Source organism: Microcaecilia unicolor, chromosome 12 (genome assembly GCF_901765095.1).
Source record: "Microcaecilia unicolor chromosome 12, aMicUni1.1, whole genome shotgun sequence".
In the NCBI taxonomy this organism is placed as follows: domain Eukaryota; kingdom Metazoa; phylum Chordata; class Amphibia; order Gymnophiona; family Siphonopidae; genus Microcaecilia; species Microcaecilia unicolor.
Genome location: NC_044042.1, coordinates 32,096,639 through 32,110,027, shown reverse-complemented (window position 1 = coordinate 32,110,027; position 13,389 = coordinate 32,096,639). Strand labels below are relative to the sequence as shown.

Sequence of the window (13,389 nt, the reverse complement as noted above, 5' to 3'; positions counted from 1 at the left end):
GTGTTCAAGTTCTTCTTTCACTTGGATTCTTCAAGAGTTGAGACGACTTTGTGTTACAGTGAGCTGCTGCATTCCTCTCCCCTCCGTTTTACGGGGCTGGATTGAGACATAAATTCTGCCGGCACTCCCTCCCGCTTCGTGCGGCTGTAGGGCAGTTTTGTACCCCTCCCGCTTCGGCGGTGTTAGGGTCAGTCAGCTCCTCCCGCGGTTGCGGTTGCAGGATAAGCCAGATCCCCCCGCATCGGCGGGTGTGGTGTCCCTCCCCTGCTCCGCGGGGATGAGCTGGACGGATTCCCCTCCCCCACTTGTGTGGGGATGAGCTGGGTTAATTCCCCTCCCCCGTTTCGGCGGTGGTGAGCTGGGCAGAGTGTCCCTTCGTGGGTGTAATTCTCTAAGTGCTGAGTCCTGCGGATGGAGCTTTGATATCGACATACTGAGGAGTTTCCGGCAGCACATGACCACATATAGGGAGGCAAAAGTTTGCTCTCTATCTCCACCTGCTGGTAGATGGACACAACCCACCAGTCTATGGATTGATCAGCTATGATTAATGGAAAGAAAATTATCAGGTATGATTATACATAATTTTACCTTTGAACAAGGTTTTGTGATTTGGATGTTTTGTTTAAAAAAAAAAAAAAAATGTCCAAGTGCAAAATGCACAAAATCAGTCCATTGGGATGTAGGAGCCAGCATTTTTCTACATCCCAATGGCTTGATTTTGTGCAACCCAGGAAAGCAATAGGGCACCCTAGGGGGCACTACAGTGGACTTCATAAAATGCTCCCAGGTATACATCTCACCATTGCTCCCTTATCTCGTCTTCTTAGTCTCCCAAAACCCACTACCCCCAACTGTACACCACTACCATAGCCCTTAGGGGTGAAGAGGGCACCTATATGTAGGTACAGTGGGTTTCTGGTGAGTTTTGGAGAGCTCAGTTTCCTCCACAAGTGTAACAGGTAGGGGGAGGTATGGGCCTGGGTCCACATGTCTGCTGTGCACTGCACTCACCAGTGGACTACTCCAGGGATCTGCATGCTGTTCTAATGGACCTGAGTATAGCATCTGAGGCTGGCAAGCAATGTTTTAAATTTGGGGGGGGGGGGGGGGGGGTGGAAGTGGGTTAGTGACCACTGGGAGAGTAAGGAGAGGTCATCCCTGATTCCCTCCAGTGGTCATCTGGTCATTTAGGGCACCTTTTTGTGCCTTATTCATTATAAAAACAGGTCTAGCTCAAAACGTCTTAGTTTTAGTCCTGGACGGTTTTTTTGTTCCATTATGGCTGAAAATCGTCCAGGTGTTTGGAACGCCCAGATCCCGCCCTTAACATATCCCTGACTACTACTACTACTTAGCATGTCTAAAGCACTACTAGGGTTACGCAGCGCTGTACAAGTTTAAACATGGGGAAGGACAGTCCCTGCTCAAGAGAGCTTACAATCTAAAGGTAGCAAACTATGTAGTCAGTGTAGGTATCATGAATGGGGAAGGTGGTTAGGCACCAAAAGCAAGGGAGAAGAGATGGGCTTTGAGTAAGGACTTGAAAATGGGCAGGGAGGGCGCATGGCGTATGGGCTCGGGAAGTCGGTTCCAGCCATAAGGTGATGCGAGGCAGAAGGGGCGGAGTCTGGAGTTAGCGGTGGTGGAGAAGGGTACAGATAGGAGTGACTTGTTCTGAGAGCGGAGGTTACGGGTGGGAACATACGGGGAGAGGAGGGAAGAGAGGTAATGGGGGGCTGCAGATTGAGTGCACTTGAAGGTCAATAGGAGAAGCTTGAACTGTATACGGTAGCGGATCGGGAGCCAGTGAAGCGACTTGAGGAGAGGGGTGATATGAGAGTATCGGTTCACGCGGTAGATAAGACATGCGGCGGAATTTTGGACAGAAATGCCCCCTTGTAATTTGAATGCACTTCTGATGGACTTCATAGAAAAACGTCGAAAAATTGGTTTTGAAAATACCAATTTGGACGTTTTTGTGAAAAGAAAAATGTCCAAATGCAGATTTATGCCAGTTTCTGGACTTTTTTGAAAATGAGCTGTACAGTCAGGTACACACACACTTGGATGTGGGGTTGGGTGTATACATATTGGGCTACACAGTTAGATGCACATACACTTGGATACAGGTTGGGTGTATTCACATTAGGATACAGACTTGGGTACAAACACTTGGATTCAGAGTTGGGTGTATACCAGGGGTGGACTGACAGTGTTCTGGGCCCTCGGGCAATAATGGTTATGGGCCCCTAACCACCTATCAAAGTGATTAAATTATATGGAGGCTAGGGAAGAGTGGGTCCTCTGCTGCTGTAGGCCCTCGGACACTGCCCTTTTTTCCAATGGTCATTCCGCATCTGGTGTGTACACATTGGGATACAGAGTTACGCATACACACTTGGATGGGGGGTTTAGTGTATACAGTGAGATGCAGGATTAGTTGTAGGATTAAGAGCAGATACTTAAGTGTAGGCTCAGTCTGGGGATTAGATTTAGGACTAGTTCTATATAAAGCTAGTCAGGAATATATGAATGAGTGTAGTTTGGTATCCACAGTATGATAAATTCTAAAACATGAAACTTATCTCTTGCAGTCCCATCAACGCCCCTTTTATGTCAATAAAGGGAAATCGCCAACTTCCAATGAATCACCATGAAATTAACAGTGTACAGAAGCAAGGGATGAAGAGGGAGTAGAGAAGACCAACCATTCCTTTGGATCTATCTTCAAATGCCAAACCTCTGCTATTTCTCGGTGGGATGGTGCAGGAGAGGGTACTCTCTTATAAGAAACAAGGCATTGAGCAGCTTGGCACTGCTGACTATATCAGTTCTAGGGCAGGGATGTATGGATATTGCCAGCCTATCCCAGATTCCTTTCATCTGGCACTTCATCTTTTTACATAATTGGCTATTCTGCGCTCCCTTCCCTAGGGCAATTTACCACTTACCTTTCTGTGCCCATATTCACAGGAGACTTGGCATTCATTTTTTCCCTCAAGTCAGCTCACCTCTTCAAATTAGAGATATAAAAAAATTGATTGAGCTGCTATAAGACTGATTTGATATTCCATTTTTGTATGAATGAAATTAATTTATGTGTAATACACTCGTGGTCCTGGAAAAGAAATTGATATTTTTAGCTGGCTACTTGGCAGGGCACGTGCCAACTAGGACTGAATTTAAAGCAGCCTGGGGCTCCATTTACTTCTTTTAATCGGATATAATGTCATGTAAACTATTAGGCCTCTTGTTTTTAATTGTTTTAATATGTACTGGTGAGTCAGAGAAACTTGAAAGCTCAATGTAAGTACAAAACTATATCTTCTATCCATCAACTGGTGCTGGGCGAGTAGAGCAGTAGACATGGCCTGCTGCATTGTGTGGTGTGGTCCATCCTCTCACAATTTTGCTGTGCAGCTGTGTTTGTTCTCCTTGGAAACTACTTCTTTCTAATCCCTGAGCACAAAAAGGGTTGTCAACTGGATCCAGATTTGCTTACAGGGTCGATCCAGTCCTGGGTTTACCCCATTGCATGCAGGGATTTGTAGTTCTGATTTCCTCATTGCACTGTCTAAGAAAAACAAGACTACAAATCCCTGCATGCAATAGACTGGATCAACCCTGTTGGAAGAATGTGGAGCCAGTTGGCAACCTTACACAGCCACCTGCCTGATAAATATTCTGACACCTCTGCTGAGCTTTGCACTGTTGGCTGTTTGAGATGTTTGGATTTTCTTGGGGGGGGGGGGGGGGAGATATTTTGAGGGAAATGTATAGAACGAAAGTCATTTCCTAGCATGTTGTACCTGGGTGTCATTGCTTCTAACAACAATATACTCATATTTTTTTGCTGCTAATGGCTTGTCTTCTGAGTTCTTCATACCGTTATGTTCACCTCTTTCCTACTGTACTTTAAACTTCTCTGGGGAAAAATCAATCAGTGACGTCAACAACAGAAATACATCCCTTCTTATCTGCACAGAGGGCGTCCTGGGGGAATAGCTTTGACACTTTACAGTTGTTTGCATAAATTTCTCTTCGGCTCAGTAATGTTGAATCTTTTTCCTAGGAATGTGCTGTGGGAATCTACCCCTGCAGCCTGTGTTGTGCGGATATAATATAAACCATGCTTCTAGGGTTGTCTTTAGGCATGTGTGAACAGGGGAACCACACCAGGCCCTACTTGGGTCTACAGGCAGCCCTGCCCTGCTCTCTCAATGCTCACTCTGTACTGAAGAATATTTTTTATTTTTGTTACATTTGTACCCTGCACTTTCCCACTCATGGCAGGCTCAATGTGGCTTACATATTATATACAGGTACGTATTTGTACCTGGGGCAATGGAGGGTTAAGTGACTTGCCCAGAGTCACAAGGAGTTGCCTGTGCCTGAAATGGGAATCAAACTCAGTTCCTTGGGACCAAAGTCCACCACCCTAACCACTAGGCCACTCCTCCACTGTTGCTGCTATTTGAGATTCTACATGGAATGTTGCTATTCCTAGGAACATTCCATGTAGAAGTCGGAGTCGGCCCTTGCAGATCACCAATGTGGCTGCGCAGAGTCTGATGTCCTGCATGTATGTGCAGGACGTCAGACTCACAGAAACTCAGTTCCTCAGGACCAAAGTCCACCACCCTAACCACTAGGCCACTCCTCCACTCCATAGATCTAGTAGGACAGGAAATCATGTCTCTTTACCTCCATACACATTTCATAAAAAGATACAACTTTAGCCAGCACTCTGAATGACCCATGGAAAGGAAAGTAGCTTCTGATAATGAGTGTTTTGGGCGCTGTTCTGAGTTTCTTGCATCAGGGCTTTTAAGAGGTGCATGCCAGACTACTGAGCTAGTGCTCTCAGCATGACAGGTAGACGTCCTTGGTAAATAGGAAGTTTCTCCAATGACGAATGCCATGATAGGTCTTTAAAGAAGGGAATAAATCTCTTAGATATGCAGCATCACAAACATTTGTCTCTGAGCATCCTTCCCTAAGTACGGCATTTGTATTTGCATTGGATTATCTGTGGAATCACAGTTATTACTGTGCTTAAAAAGCAATCAGAGACTTGCATCTAGTATTGAAATAACACAAAATCAGCTCAGTGATGCAGGATCAGAATAATTAGTCATAAAGAACTGGCAGAGACCCAGCTCTTCAGTATTGGGATAAAAGTAAAGCAGCATAGCTACACTATGTCATTTCTTAGTACCTGGCATGTATGTGGACGGGGTTAGAGACTCCACAACGTGTACCCACAGTCCCTGTGTGGAGCTTCATGTCAGGTGCAGCTCTTTAGCTCCACTGCACATATTATGATAACCAGTGCGTTTTTTCTAGCAAAAGAGGTGCAGGTACTCAAATGCTAAGCCACCCTTCAGGGGTGGGGTGATCACGAGGGACCCACCCCACAATAGCCAGGTCCCCCCACAACCAGTCACAGAATCTATGACAAGGCAGAATTGTTGTGTAGAGCCTGAGTTCTTTCATTAAAACTTGGGGTCTGTGGGTCAATTTTAGCAGACAATGGAAAAGATGCCGGTACTCAGTACCCCCCAAGTACCCCCTCAAAGAAAAGCCCTGATGATAACAACAATGGAACGTAAAGGGTTTCACAGAGTGGTTTGTTTTAGGCAATTTCTCCTGTGTCACGCCCAGACGTATCAATACTATTTCCCATTTAGATCACTCACACTGACAGAGCACAGGGGATAATCTGAGTGTAGATTCATGACTGTAGCAGTTACCCATTCTTTCAGTCTTTTTTTTGCTTTTTACTGTCACCTTGTCTCTGTTTCCAAGTTCTTCCTTTATTTCCTCCTTCTTCTCCACTCTTCTTGTTGACTGCTTCCTCCAGCTCTTTCGAACCCCCAGTTCAATCAGAACCAGGGGCTGGGATCTGGGGCCATGACCCTTCCTTTGCATCACTGCAAAGTACCTGCAAATGGTGGCCCTGAATCTGGCCACTTGGTGTCACTCTTGAGCAATGATCATGATTTCCTCTCCATTGTGGAATATCTGAGCTGGGGGTTAAACCAGGTACCAGGAACAAATTGCCCAGTTGGGGGTAGAGTGATAGGGTGGACTACTGAAATAAACAAACTGCAATAATGTCCTCTTAAAAGTGCAGGGGTTTGCAGGCCAGCAGCATAGCAATGGTTGCCATCCCAGAAGCCTTTGTGCCTCTAAGAGGAGCCTCAGAGGAAGCTTAATGCTGCTGCAGTTTTTATCAATTGCAGGCATAGTTTATGCAGCAGGGAGTCTGAAGCAACAGAGGAGGCATCATCAAGGTTAGGTGAGAAGGGGGTAGGCCAGCACCTGAGGGGAAAGGAGAGGAGGGGCTGGAAACAGGATCCTCTTCATGCCCTGGCTGATTGTTGTCCACAATCTGCCCCGCTTGTCCCTCTGTGCTGTGAAAGTCTGTGGCATTAAGCCATTTACCAAGTGTAACTTCAAGTTTCAAGATCCTTCTGCCCAGCAGGTGTCAATGTTCCCTCACACTTAGGATCTTCAGTGCCCTTCCTAAAGCTGGGAGAAACCATACCACTTAGAAATTAACACTTTCATTGTCTTTGTCATAATTATTCATGAGATTGTCTCCCATAAGAGAGAGATGGTTATCTGAGGTGTTCTATCAAGTCTTCATCTTAGGAAGAGAAAGCAGAGTTCTAAGGTAATGGGTCGAGATTTACCTAAGGCCTTTGAAAAGCTTTGACAGTACAGTGAGGAGTGTAGTGTCACCCTCCATTCTAGGCATGGCAGTGCCTTGAATTTGCCTGTCCTTTTTAAGATAATCTGGACTCTGTTGTGTCTTGCGGTTTTACACTCAAATGCTCGAATCTAGCCAAAGCAAACCTTGAAAAGAATCAGCCAAGTAGAACCCCCACAAACTGCTAGGAATTCATGTATAATATTTTTGTATTAGTTGTCCGGATAAATATGTACAGTGACACAAAGATGCAGGAATTCAGTGAGAGGTGAAAACACACAGATGAGCAGCTCATATTTGTCTCCCAGAGGACTGTAGTCCAGCTATCGTTCTCCATGCTTGTGGCCAGGACTTTTTTTTTTTTTTACTTTATAGGACTTTTCATTCCTGAAGTTAACTTCCATGATATTGCAAGGAATGTTGATTTATTTTCCTTCTATGGAAAACTGCAAGATTGATGTTGGCCTTGTAACACTCTTTCCCTGTATTCTGTCCAATTTCATTGGAATGGAAGCCACAAAAAAAAAAAAAGGCTGAGGGAAAAGTGGCAGAAAGGACACAGTTGTAGCCCTAGTGGCCCTTTTTAAAGAGACAGGTGATCTATGAAGCATAAGGACACTTGTCTGTTGGAAATTATTGGTATTGACAGTCCTACTTTACAAACATGTCCACACACTATACACACATATCGACCCAGACTTTCATTCAGTCCTCATTCTCATGAGTAGAGTCTATTAGGATCTGCCCTGTACATGTGCATCCCACTCATTCTTTCACACACATGCAACACTAAACCTGAAGACCCACCAAGGATATCAAAGTCTCGCACAAAAGCGTTCTTCAAGAAAATCCAAAGCAACTACATGGAGATAAACTCTGTTGCTCTGTCCCAAGGCCATGGTGGTAACTGGGATAAAGGATTTCCTAAGACTTGGGGTGAGATAAGCCTCCTAGTCCTGCATCTGGAGGCAGAGCCTTTCCTGCTCTGGGCGAGGATGGAAAAAAAGAAGGCAGTCATTCCAGAGGCTTCCGCAGCAAGCGTCAAGCAGGAAAGAAGAGAAAACAAGTGAATCAACTTCTTGAGAAAAAAATGATTTGACAGAGGCAGCTGAAAAAAGTTCCTGCTAGTACCTTCAAAAACACTGTTGTGTCTTAGGTACATGGCTAAAGCCCTGTAAGCTAATCCTGAATTAGAAATGAGACTTTATTTAGTACATGACTTGTATGGAGCTAAACGTATTGCAAAAGACCAGAATAGCACAGAAGAAAAGCACAAGATGCTGCATTTAAAGGAAAGGTGATGCCTGTAACACTTCTCATTTCTTATAATTATCTTCTTACTCTTCTTCAGTACTGAAGGGAAAGCTTCATCCCTGAATTCCATGCTCCCCAGCCTTTCTCCAATACAACCAGTCCAATAATGTTGGTGCCACTGGAACAAGATTCAAGCCATACTGATGGCGGGTTTGTGTAAATCTGTCCTAATTAGATTGTAAGCTCTGTCGAGCAGGGACTGTCTCTTCATGTTCAAGTGTACAGCGCTGTGTATGTCTAGTAGCGCTATAGAAATGATAAGTAATAGTAGTAGTCTTTGGGATTCCGGAATCTTGCTACTCTTTGGGATTCCACACAGAATCTTCCTACAATGGGATTCCAGAATCTTGCTACTCTTTGGGATTTTGCATGGAATCTTGCTGCTCTTTGTCCTTATCCCTTATTTGTCCTGTTTGTCTGTCCTAATTAAATTGTAAGCTCTGTCGAGCAGGGACTGTCTCTTCATGTTCAAGTGTACAGCGCTGCGTACATCTAGTAGCGCTTTAGAAATGATAAGTAGTAGTAGTAACACAGGATTGGCACCCCCCAATCAGACAAGAAATGGGCTTCCCATCTGGGCTGAACACCCAAATGGGATGGCTATTGTGCTGCAAATATAAAACTTAGTAGGGCTATAGATGGTCACTTTTGAGGTGTGTGGCCTGGGGGTTAGAACCAGGATTCTCAGTCTAGTCTTCTGGACACATGGGCTGCTCTGGTTTTCACACTATCCTTGGTGAATATGCACAAGATAGATTTGCATCCATAGTTTACAGTGTATAAAAATTAATTTCTTCATATTTATTTTGGATATCTTGAAAAACATGGCTGGCTGGGTGTGTCTTGAAGACTGGGCTAAGAACTCCTGAGTCAGAGCAGGGGTTTTCAGACCAATCTTCAGGGCACACCTAGTACTCAGGTTTTCAGGATATCCACAACGAATAAGCAAGAGATAAATTTAATTTGCAGGCACTATCTCCATTCTTTGCAAATCTATCCATGCATATTTATTGTGGATATCCTGAAAACTTGACTGGCTGGTTGTGCCCCAAGGACTGGGCTGAGAACCCCTGAGTTATAGTAATGGGTTGAAAGCAAGAGAAATTAGGGTTTAAAACATTCTTCTCCAACAAATACTGTTTGTGACCCTGGGCAAATCAGTTTTATCTTCTGTTGCATTACATTGTAAACTCTTGGGAACAGGGCTAGTAATATTGCAGAGCTGCCAAATTTCCCAGTTCCAGGAGGGAGATAGTAGGTCAGTCCTGGGTTTCTGGGGCCTCCATGTTGGGTTCAAGCCACCCTTCAAAATTGCAACACTGGTTTAATGTCTGGTGGGGATGCATAAGTCCTGCCAGCTGAAGAGGGTCCACTGCTCGAGCGGTGTGAAAAGTTGGCAGCATGCATCGGCTGCTGGTGCCAGCACTTTCGTGCATGCTCTGTTCAGCAACTGAACTAAGCATGCACGGGAATACTGGCATTGGTGGCTGAAGCATGCTGCCAACTTCCACACTGCTCAGGCAGTGCAGGCTGGAACCCAAGCAGTGAACCTCTAAACCCCTCCTCTTCACATTCTTAGCAGCAAAAGTACAATTTAAATATGTGTGTGTTGGGGTGAGTGGGGATAGAGCTGACATAAAATACATGGCCCCTTAGTCCACTCTTGGGCCTCCCTCAAAATGGACTTCTTGCTAAGCCCCTGGTGTGGGATGTTAAGTTTAAAATCAGGACTGGCCAAAATGTCTCCCTCCTGGAAATGGGTCACTTGGCAGCTTTGATTTTCTAAACTGCTACGAACAATAGCTGAGAATGTTCACTAGAGTCAGTGAATCTTTTCTTCAATTTGGTGAGTAAATGTGAAACCCACGTGGAGTCTGTGAGCACATTTTCAATGGCAACATCCCATAATACAGGGGCCGGGTGCACTGCAGGAACAATATTTCCTATGGACTCTACACCTGCTTTATAGCAAGGCAAATTCTACAGCTTAAACTATGTATGGGGATTTCAAAATGAAATGGCCCTGTGCATTCAGCCACTTCCATCCTCCCCCTGGCCCCTGGACATAGCCCTATTCAGCACAGGTACGTTTCCCAGCAGGTAGCATGCAGTGGCAGAGCAACCTAATGGCTAAAGCAGCAGGCTCAGAACTAGGGGATGGGGATCCCAGTTCAAATCCTACTGCTGCTCCATCTGACCTTGGGCAAGTCACTTAACCCTCCATTGCCTCAGGTACAAACTTAGATTGTGAGCCCTCCTGGGACAGAGAAATATCCAGAGAAATATCACCTTGAGCTACTACTGAAAAAGGTGTGAGCAAGAATCTAAATGTTTGAGATTCTACATGGAATGTTGTTACTATTTGAGATTCTGTTGCTACTATTGGAGATTCTACATGGATTGTTAATGTTGCTATTCCACTAGCAACATTCCATGTAGAAGCCTGCCCTTGCAGCCGCGCAGGCTTCTGTTTCTGTGAGTCTGACGTCCTGCACATATGTGCAGGACGTCAGACTCACAGAAACAGAAGCCTGCGCGGCTGCAAGGGCAGGCTTCTACATGGAATGTTGCTAGTGGAGGAATCACCTAGTGATTAGTGCAGAGGACTCTGATTCTGGGGAACTGGGTTCAATTCCTACTGCTGCTCCTTGTGATCTTGGGCAAGTCACTTAACCCTCCATTGCCTCAGGTACAAACTTAGATTGTGAGCTCTCTAGGGGCAGGAAAATACCTGCCGTACCTGAATGTACAGGGCTTCATTAGCTTTCAGGCTTGCAGAGGGTATATGAGCTAAACACATAAATAAATTTCAAGATCCAATTCCACTGGGGGGGGGGGGGGGGGGGGTAACTGCTTAATTATTCAGGTAAGAATGGTTTGAAAATTGTCCTCTTTGCTTTTATGGAAAATCAAATAGGGCTCCCAGGGAGCATGGTAGTATATATGTATTTTTTTTTTCTTTCTTAGTGCAAAAAGGAATCCCACTCTCTTTCTCTGCAGTCTCCTATTTATGGATTCCATCAGTGTTCCTGCGTTGTAAATCTGATGTGTTTAATATCCACTATGTAATCTACTGGCACCCACAGGTATTATCTTGCTAAACCTTAAATTGAAAATGCCAGTCTTACTTATGCTAAAGCAGTGGAATGAGAACTGGGGGCAGGGGAAGGGTCTGAAGGCTCTCAAGCCCCACCGTGTAAATTACTCATTTTAAATGGCCATTAGGTACTCTGCGGTGCCTGGGGATCATGCCATGTTATTAATGTTGTGGGTGCTGATAGGTGCAGAGGTTGTGACAGGAGGCCGTATTTTTTTTCTCAGCAGCTTTTCCTGTGTTCTCTTTCTGAATTTTAATGGAATGCCCCAGGCAGTGATGGCATCCTCACCTTAGGGTTATCAATGCTAAGAGGAAAAAAAATAAAGACAACTTACCACACACTTCTGTTCTGTATCCTCACCTTACCCCCATCTTCTTGCCTTGCACCTCCACCACCCTAGTCTCCAGAATTCAACCCCTCTTCTTCAGTCGCCCAACATTCACCCATCCTCAAGGGACCCCAGCTTTTTCACTTGCTCCTTTTCTCTTCCTCAGCATTCATCCCCACCTAATGACTTGTTGCTCATCTCCGCCATCCCCCCCCCCCCCACGCATTCAGCCCTTCTTCATCATCCTGGCCACTTCCTCCCTTCTCATCCTGTCTGCCTGCCCCCAGCATCCACCCCTCCTCTTCACTCCTCAGGCTCTAGCACTTAACCTCTTTTCCTCACTCCCCTGGCATTCATCTGCTGATGTCTCACCCCCTCCCCTAGCTTTCAGCAATTAATCATTACCTCCTGGTTTTTGACCCCCTCGTCTTTCCTCCAGCATTCCTTTCCTCTTACTCCCCTCTCCAGTCAATCACCACCTCCTCACCTCACCCTCTTTCACTATTGAGCAGCTCTCTTTCTCCATCATCCATAACTTGGCTGCGGTTCTCTCCTCCTCCCCAGTCTGCTTATATGACAAGAGTCCAACGTCCCAGCAACAGAAAAGAACTGCTGTTGGGTCTGTGGTCCATCCTGTCCTTTTGACAACCTGTAGCAAGTGTGAGGATGCTGGGGGGGAAATAGGAGGAAATGAAGGCCCTGTTGAGCAGTGGTTCTCAAAACTGTCCTGGGGGACCACCAACCAATCTGGTTTTCAGGATATCCCTAATGAATCTACATGCAGGGCCGCCGAGAAACTGGGCCAGGCCCGGGACAAGGCCGCCCACTGGGCCCCCCCACCTGAGGTCGCCGGGCCCCCCTCCACCCACCACCGGGCCCTCTCTCCACCCCCGGGCCCTCTGCACAGACCTTAAGCGCCTCACTCACCTTCGAAAGCTCAGCAAGCAGCGGCAGACCACTCCTTCCTTCCGTGTCCCGCCCTCGTGGGTTACGTCAGGCGAGGGCGGGACACGGAAGGAAGGAGTGGTCTGCTGCTGCTTGCTGTGCTTTCGAAGGTGAGGCGCTTAAGTTCAATGCCAGGGAGCGACGGAGGGCGGCGGTGCCGGCCCCCCCCCCCCCCCGGAGGCCCGGGGAATTTTGTCCCCCCTGTCCCCCCCTCTCGGCGGCCCTGTCTACATGTGAGAGATTTGCATATAATGGAGGTGACAGGCATGAAAATCTATCTCATGCACATTCAATGTGGAGTCTCGGAAAACCATGGGACTTGCAGCACTTGCAGGGGTTCCCTGCCTCTGATTAGCCAGCTTTAAACTTACATTGGCAGCAGGCCTGACTGGATAAGAACTGGCTGTGCCAGCTGAATGCCAGCCAGATACCTACCCTGACCTCACAACACCATCTGGGACAGGAACATTTGTCATTTAATTATTTTATATAGACCTAAATAACCTTTATATTATCTAGAATTTTGGATGGGGTAAAGGACTTCTTAGATCTGGAAGCTTGTGCATGAATATGTACATAAGTCTTATGTTGGTTCAGTAATAGGTATCACAGTCTTCTCCAGGATAAATGTAGCTTCCAGCACTTTTCCTTATATTGTCACATCAAGATTTCATTTTTTTCCCTTGATTGTCTGAAGAATGGCCAAGCTAAGATAAATTGGATAGACACCGGTGAACCAAAGCAGATATAATTACAATCTGGACAGTTTATTACCTGACATGACAGAGCGCTGCCCATGTCCTGCCCTGAACCGCTGCCAGATCACTGAAAATAACCAAGTAGTCAGGTGTCTGTTCCTCCACTCTGTTTCATTCTCTGTAAAAGCAGGGCCTTCCAGATAGCACAATGGACTTCTCGTGCAGATTGGGCTAAAATCTATAAGGCAATAAAATACCCTTTTGTACCCTGTTCAGGCTACTAAGTCC

The 13,389-nt window shown here is 45.9% G+C and overlaps 1 protein-coding gene across 2 annotated transcripts in view; it reads left to right on the top strand.

Annotated features, from left to right (window-relative positions):
- Nucleotides 1–3,863, top strand: part of TRIM29 (tripartite motif containing 29) — a 52,694-nt gene extending 48,831 nt beyond the window's left edge. For both annotated transcript variants that reach the window (XM_030220445.1, XM_030220446.1), the window contains exon 10: nucleotides 2,598–3,863. In XM_030220445.1, coding sequence (XP_030076305.1) covers nucleotides 2,598–2,660 — 63 coding nt within the window. In that variant the 3' untranslated portion in view covers nucleotides 2,661–3,863. The remainder of the gene's footprint in view (nucleotides 1–2,597) is intronic.
- Nucleotides 3,864–13,389: the final 9,526 nt, after the last annotated feature.